General features: G+C 64.5%; 1 protein-coding gene across 1 annotated transcript; it reads left to right on the top strand.

Moving 5' to 3' along the window:
* The first annotated feature begins 1659 nt into the window (after window positions 1–1659).
* On the top strand, window positions 1660–4472 carry CUNH19orf25 (chromosome unknown C19orf25 homolog). Its single transcript, XM_039839093.1, has 3 exons — window positions 1660–1770; window positions 1857–1988; window positions 2971–4472. Exons 2-3 carry the CDS (start codon window positions 1859–1861, stop codon window positions 3195–3197), a joined length of 357 nt encoding a protein of 118 aa, XP_039695027.1. The 5' UTR covers window positions 1660–1770; window positions 1857–1858; the 3' UTR covers window positions 3198–4472.
* The last annotated feature ends 1556 nt before the right edge of the window (window positions 4473–6028 follow it).

Raw genomic sequence — 6028 nt, 5'->3', positions numbered from 1 at the left:
AGTCCCCCCAGTACCAGAGGCCACCCCAGTCGCCACCCTAGAACCAATTGCTGGCCGGACCCTGAAGACATCCAGCTGGGGAAGCCAACATGTGCCTTGGCCTAGGCCCCCAGCGGGCACTGCTGTCCCACTCGGTCCAAACCAGCGCCCAGGGCGAGAAGCAGCCCCTGGAAGGCCCCGGCTGACCACCGGGGCCCACAGGCCGGGGTGGCTCGTGTGGAACCCTGCACCCCGGACTTGGCAGGTCCAGTTGAAAGAGAGAGACGTCGAGTTTGCAAAGTTGGGGTGGGGGTGGGTGGGATGGGACAGAGGCCAGGCCACGGTGGTGACCATGACCACTGACCACCGTCCCTTCCCTGCCCCAGAATTGGCGGCGGGGAGGGAGGTGGAGGGAGAGCCAGTGACAACATCCAGAGTTTCGGGCACCGTGTCCAACCTCACAGTTTGCAAATAAAGGTTGAATAGGAGATGTCAAGTCTGCAGGCTCCTTTGGGGCACAGATGGGCCCTCCTATACCTCTGGCATGATTGGGGGGTTCCCTGCATCCCGCTTGAAAATTGCCTTCTCTGGCCATTGGCCCCCAGAGTACGCCGCGTCCCACCAAGTGGTTCAGCCTGGGGCCCAGAGACCCCAGGTGTGGGGGGCGGCAGCAGGCCGGGGGGTCCCAAGTGATGCCCACACGCTTCTGGGGTCCGGCCCACTGCAGTCCCACCTCCTCCCTGTCTCTCCGCATCTCCCCCTCCCATCTCCTTGACTCGGAGAATTAACAAGCTTCCAACAACTAAACTGCATTCCTCCAGGGTCCTGGGGAGGCTGAAGGAATTGCAGACCAGAGTTACATTGTTCTTACTGCCCCCCCATCCCCACCTCTCCTGAACAGAAAGGATCAGGAGGTATGGGGGCGGGAAAGAGCGCAGAGGAAGCTGTGAAACGCCCCTGCCCTGTCACACACACACACCAGTGGGGTGGGGACATATTCGTCCTGATTTTTGGAGTGGGGCGGGGATTTCCATGAGAAAGTGGAGCCTGGCTTGTACCCCTGAGCACGGGGCTTCACTTGGGCTCAAAGAGGCAGGCCTCACCTGTCGCAGAAGCCCACAGGCCCCATAAAGCTGTTTAAAAAACACGAAAATTATCTTCTGCTTTGAGCCTGTCTTCCCCTCCTAGCCAAGAGAGGAGGGGCCAAGCACCACCCGCAGAGTGGGGAGGGCATTTTAGAGGTCAGGGGGGCGACCTTGACCCAGATCCTGCAGATGAGATGCTGGCGTGCATCCTGCGTCCCTGGCCACCTCGCCAGTAAGTGGCGCAGCCAGCGTTCACCGAGCGCACACTGTGCGCCGGGCCACCTTGCGTGGACAGGGACTTTGTTCCCACGACGGCGACGTGGGTCGTGGGCCGTGTCCCCCGCTTGCAGAAAGCCGGGCTTCGGATGCTTTATTACACAGCGCGGGGAGCCAGGTCGGGACCCGACGCTCACCCCTCGAGTGCTAGGAGGCTGAGGTCGCAGCTCCTCCCAGATCCCACCGGGCCGGGTCCCCAGCCCGCAGCTCGCGCAGGGCTCGGCCCCTTTAAGGGCGGCGAGCGGGGAGAAGAAGTTCGCCTCGCGGCCTGGGGGCGGGGCCGCGCTCCGACCGGAAGCGGAAGCGGCTGCGCCGCGGTCCCCGCAGCCCGGGGCGCACGCAGCCCGGGCGACCTCCCTGTGGCTCCGCGCGCCTCAGCGGGGAAACTGAGGCACAGGTGGAGCCGGACGCTGACGGGCGAGCCTCGAGGGTGGGTCGGGGTTCGCTGTGCGGGAGGAAGGGCCCAGAGGTCGAGAAGGGGGCGCCCCCGTCAACGCTCCCTTCTCCCGCCTCCAGGGATGGGCTCCAAGGCCAGGAAGCGCGTGGTGCTGCCCACCCGCCCGGCGCCCCCCACGGTGGAGCAGATCCTGGAGGACGTGCGGGGGGCGCCCGCCGAGGACCCCGTCTTCACTGCCCTGGCCCCGGAAGGTAGGGGGAGCCTGGGCCGGGCAGGGGAGAGGGCGTCCCGGGACCCTAAGAACGCTTTCGCGTTTTTTAATTCCGCGGGGAGACAATATCTGGACCAGTGGAAAGGGGACGAAATCCAGATTCGAACATTTCTTAAATTAAGCACCAGTCAGAAGTTGGGTTCTTTGCTCCCTGTGGCTGCATTTCAAGCTCTCGGGGCGCTCGTGGCTGCTGTGTCGGACAGCTCCTATGAAGGACTTTGCCAGTCACCTGGAAGGTTCTGCAGCCCTGGGGACATAAGTCGCGTTTATCCACAGCCTGGGTCGGTCGAGGCTGCTTGAGCCGCAGCTTAAGAATCATGGGCAGGCCGGCCAGCATTCGGAGGGTAGGGAAACTGAGGCACGGGCAGTGGTGAGGCCCACTCAAGGGAGAGGGTCTTCTCCCGGTGGCCCGTGTGCGCCACCTGCCGTTCCCCACCTTGTTAACGAAGGCAGGTGGGAAACGAGTGATTAGTCAAATAGCAGAGTTTCTTGGGCCCCAGCCGGAGGTTTGGCCTGCAGGGCTGTGTCTGCAGACAGGCGGGCCAGCTCATGTTGTCCCTGTCCGCACATGGGACCAGGCAGCATGGAGAGAACCTGGACATGTCTCCGGGTGACCCTAAAGCTGTGCTTTTTCTGCCCCGCACTCCCCTCCGCCAGGCACACTGTTACTAGGAGCTGGGATCACCTGGAGTCGCGTGTCCACACCATCCTGCCTCCCAATGGCGAGTGCTGGCTTTTGCGAGGTCACACGGCCACGGGACCAGTTTTCAGGGGACAGGAGGTTGCCTCTTGGTCTCTGAGAGTGGGAATGAGGGCCAGCCTGCTCAGAGGTCCCTTTGTGGGATCAGCTCCCTTTCCAGGAGTGGCTGCCCCCTCCCCCGCCCGTCACATGCTTTACTCGGAGGGGGTAAATGAGTCTTCTCCGTGCCCCCTCCCTGACCAGCAGACACTCCTGTCCCCAGACACTCCAGGCCCCTCCGGGAGGCCTGAGGACCCCGAGGCCCAGCGCGAGCAGCTCTACCGGCAGAGCCAGGCCTACGTGGCCGCCAACCAGCGGCTGCGGCAGGCGGGCGAGGAGCTGAGACGGAGGCGCGAGGACCTGCAGCGAGCGGGCCGTGAGCTGGAGCGGGCCGTGGGCCAGGCGAAGCAGGCGGTGCTGCCGGGGGGCGCGGCCGCCTCCTCGGGCTAACCCGGCCCTAGGGCTCGCCCCAAGCACGCGGTCCCCGGACCCTGGAACTCGTGGTCCTCGCCATGACACCTGGCTTGGCACATCTCAGACGAGGGCCTTTGGGTCCCAGAAGCCGGGCTCGCCGTGCCAGGACCCAGCTGCGCCCTGGTCCCCAGAGGCCCCAGGGGACAGAGCCTGCCTAGTGTGTGGTGGCAGCAGGGACAGTGCCATGTCACCTGCCCCTTGAGAGTCGGGTCAGGGCGTGTGCATGCTGCTCACCCCCTGGCCTGTCTCCTGGGGCCCGATGGCCGTCAGCCCGGACTGGACTTGGTGTGTGGCAACACCTGCTTCACTGACCACCTGTTAGACTCGGCTTATTTCAGTGCGAACTGGGGGCCCTGGAAGTTACGCGAAAGGATGGGGTTTGGTCCCTTCTTTGCCTCGGGGGCCCTGGCCACATGAGGAATGATTGCCCAGCAGGGCCCAAATCTGACCTGGGCCTCCAGTGGCCCCCAAGCACCCCGATCTAAGGTGTGGGTACCCCCCAGGGAGCACTTGTCTGTCTGGTTCACGACCAATCTGTTGGCTGTGGGATGCTTCAGATGGGAACACAGGCCTGGGCTTCCATGGAAGGATGAGCCAGTCAGTCACCTGCCCCAGGTCATCGACCATGTCCATCCTGGCAGGACAGGCCCGTTGTGCGTGTCCCCACCAAGTCCCTCAGATGAAGTCTCTGCTTCCACTGGCCATCTGGACAGTGCCCCTGTGAGCTGCTGCTTTGCAGCGGTCCCCCAGAGATCATGGAAGTTCCAGGACCCACAGGCAGGTCCCTGACACAGGTGTCCCCAGCATCTAAAGAGACCTTTTGCCCGAAGAACGAGTGCCCGCCTCGGCCCAAGAGACCCCTGAGGCCCTGGGGGCACAAGTGTTCAGAAAATGCCACTTGGTTCCAGGTAGGACAGTGGACACTGAGGATGCCTTGTCCAGGCAGCCCTGGGCCACCTGCTTCCATCTCGAAGGTCACCCTTCCTGTCCGGTCCTGGCCTCCAGGTGGGGCCACCTGAGTCTGGGGTACTGGGCACCCTCAAGAGCGCCCCAGGATCGCGTGGGGTCCGTCTGCTTCCTTCCCCTGTGCACCCGCCCATCCCGAATGCTCTCCCTGCGTGAGCCCTGCAGCCCGACTCTGCCTCTGGCACACGGACCCAAGGCGGCACCCCACAGCCCACCGCGTCCTCACCCCAGGAGCAGCCCCATGGAGCGCGGTGTGACAGCTGTTTATTAAAGGTGCACAGGAGACGCCTGGCCCCATGCCTTCCTTCCGCCAGACAGAGGCTCTGGGTCGAGTTGGGGCACAGGCTGTATGTATTTACACGTGTCCTAGAATATTGCAGGGACCCCGGGCAGAGACGCAGGGGGACGGAGGTGGACGGACCAAGACAGCTGGGCTGGGCGCTGTGGCCATCGGCCAGGTGACAGACGGGGTGGGGGGTGAGGTAATGCTGCACTGTGGGCTTTTCGCCCCAAATTCAGCACCCAGCTGGTGGTGGTGTCCCGAGGCCACAGGCGGGGGATGCTTTGGAGGCAGATGGGGTCCCCTCAGTGTGGCCAGGTGGCTGAGCAGCCCCAAGGGGATCAAGGCTTCACGGGAGACATCTTTTGAGTCCTAAGACTAGTTCTCTGGCTCCAGCCTGGAGCCGACTGTCCAGGAAGCCATCGCCTTTCCCAAGGCCGGGCCACATTGTGAGGTGTGGCTGTGCGTGCACCACAGGGGGATGGAGAAGGCGGAAGTGGCCACCAGACATGGACAGGGCACGAGCTCCGTGGGCGCTGGCCGAGGTGTGCGCTGCCCCCTCAGGCTGGGCCGGACAAGGGGCGGGCGGAGCGGGGGGCCTCTCCCCCATCATGGCGGCTACTGCGTTCGCTGGAGAGGTAGCTCGGGGAGTTCTCCCCACGGCCCACGTCGGGAGACTGAGGCAGGGGACCTGGGGTGTGCCTGCCGCCTCTCACTGGCCTGAGGCAAGCGTGAGAGTCTGACAGCCCCTGCGCCCCAAAAAGGAGTTGAGAAGAGCACCCAGCACCACCCCTTTAGGCTGCAGATGGGGACAGGACTGGCGATTTCTCAGACACATCTGAGACCCCCACCCTGTGCGCCCCTAGGAGTCAGCTGTGGGCCTGCACAAAGCCCTGCCCAGCCGTCGTCGCCACCGTCTGCTGCATGTCAGCTTGTCTTTTGGTCGCAGGAGGAGCACTTGGTGTGTCCGGCCGCCCCTCTGTCCTGCCTGTGGCCCCTAGCAGAGCCCTGGCACCTGTCCTACAGGATAAGTAGCTCCAGAGTTTGTGACGCAACGTGAGACAGATGTGTGTCCAGCAGCAGCACCGTGTCCACGGGGCTGGGATCAACATGGCCCACAGGGATCCTAAGAGTCGAGGATGGCCCCACCGGAGGAAACGCGCCCCTGGCTCGGCTCCTGCCAGCGTAGTCCAGCAGTGGTGCCTGTGGGCGGGCAGGGGGCTCCTCCTGTACTGCCCGCTGCTCAGATAAGGGAGGGGAGCCGTCCAGGTGTTCTCGAGGTGTCAGACCGTCCAGGTCTCCCCGACAGTGTCTGCTCTGGGGCGGCTCTCTGCACATGGCTGTGGCAGCAGATCCACGGGCCGAGAGCCAGGCCCCCACAGGAAAGAGCTCGTCGGCGCTCTCTGCGGGAAGACATGCACCCGAGGTCCCTGAGCAGGGGCGCCAGCAGCCCCCCGGCACGCATGGGCAGGGGCGCGGTGGGACGCCAGCTGCCCGGGCTCCCTGTGTCCTCCATCTCTCCGCCTCCGCTGGCGGCAGCTCGGCAGCCCGGCCCCGGCAC

The sequence above is a fragment of the Pteropus medius genome, unplaced genomic scaffold (genome assembly GCF_902729225.1).
Source record: "Pteropus medius unplaced genomic scaffold, Ma_sr-lr_union100, whole genome shotgun sequence".
In the NCBI taxonomy this organism is placed as follows: Eukaryota; Metazoa; Chordata; class Mammalia; order Chiroptera; family Pteropodidae; genus Pteropus; species Pteropus medius.
This window is presented reverse-complemented; position numbering and strand designations above follow the sequence as displayed.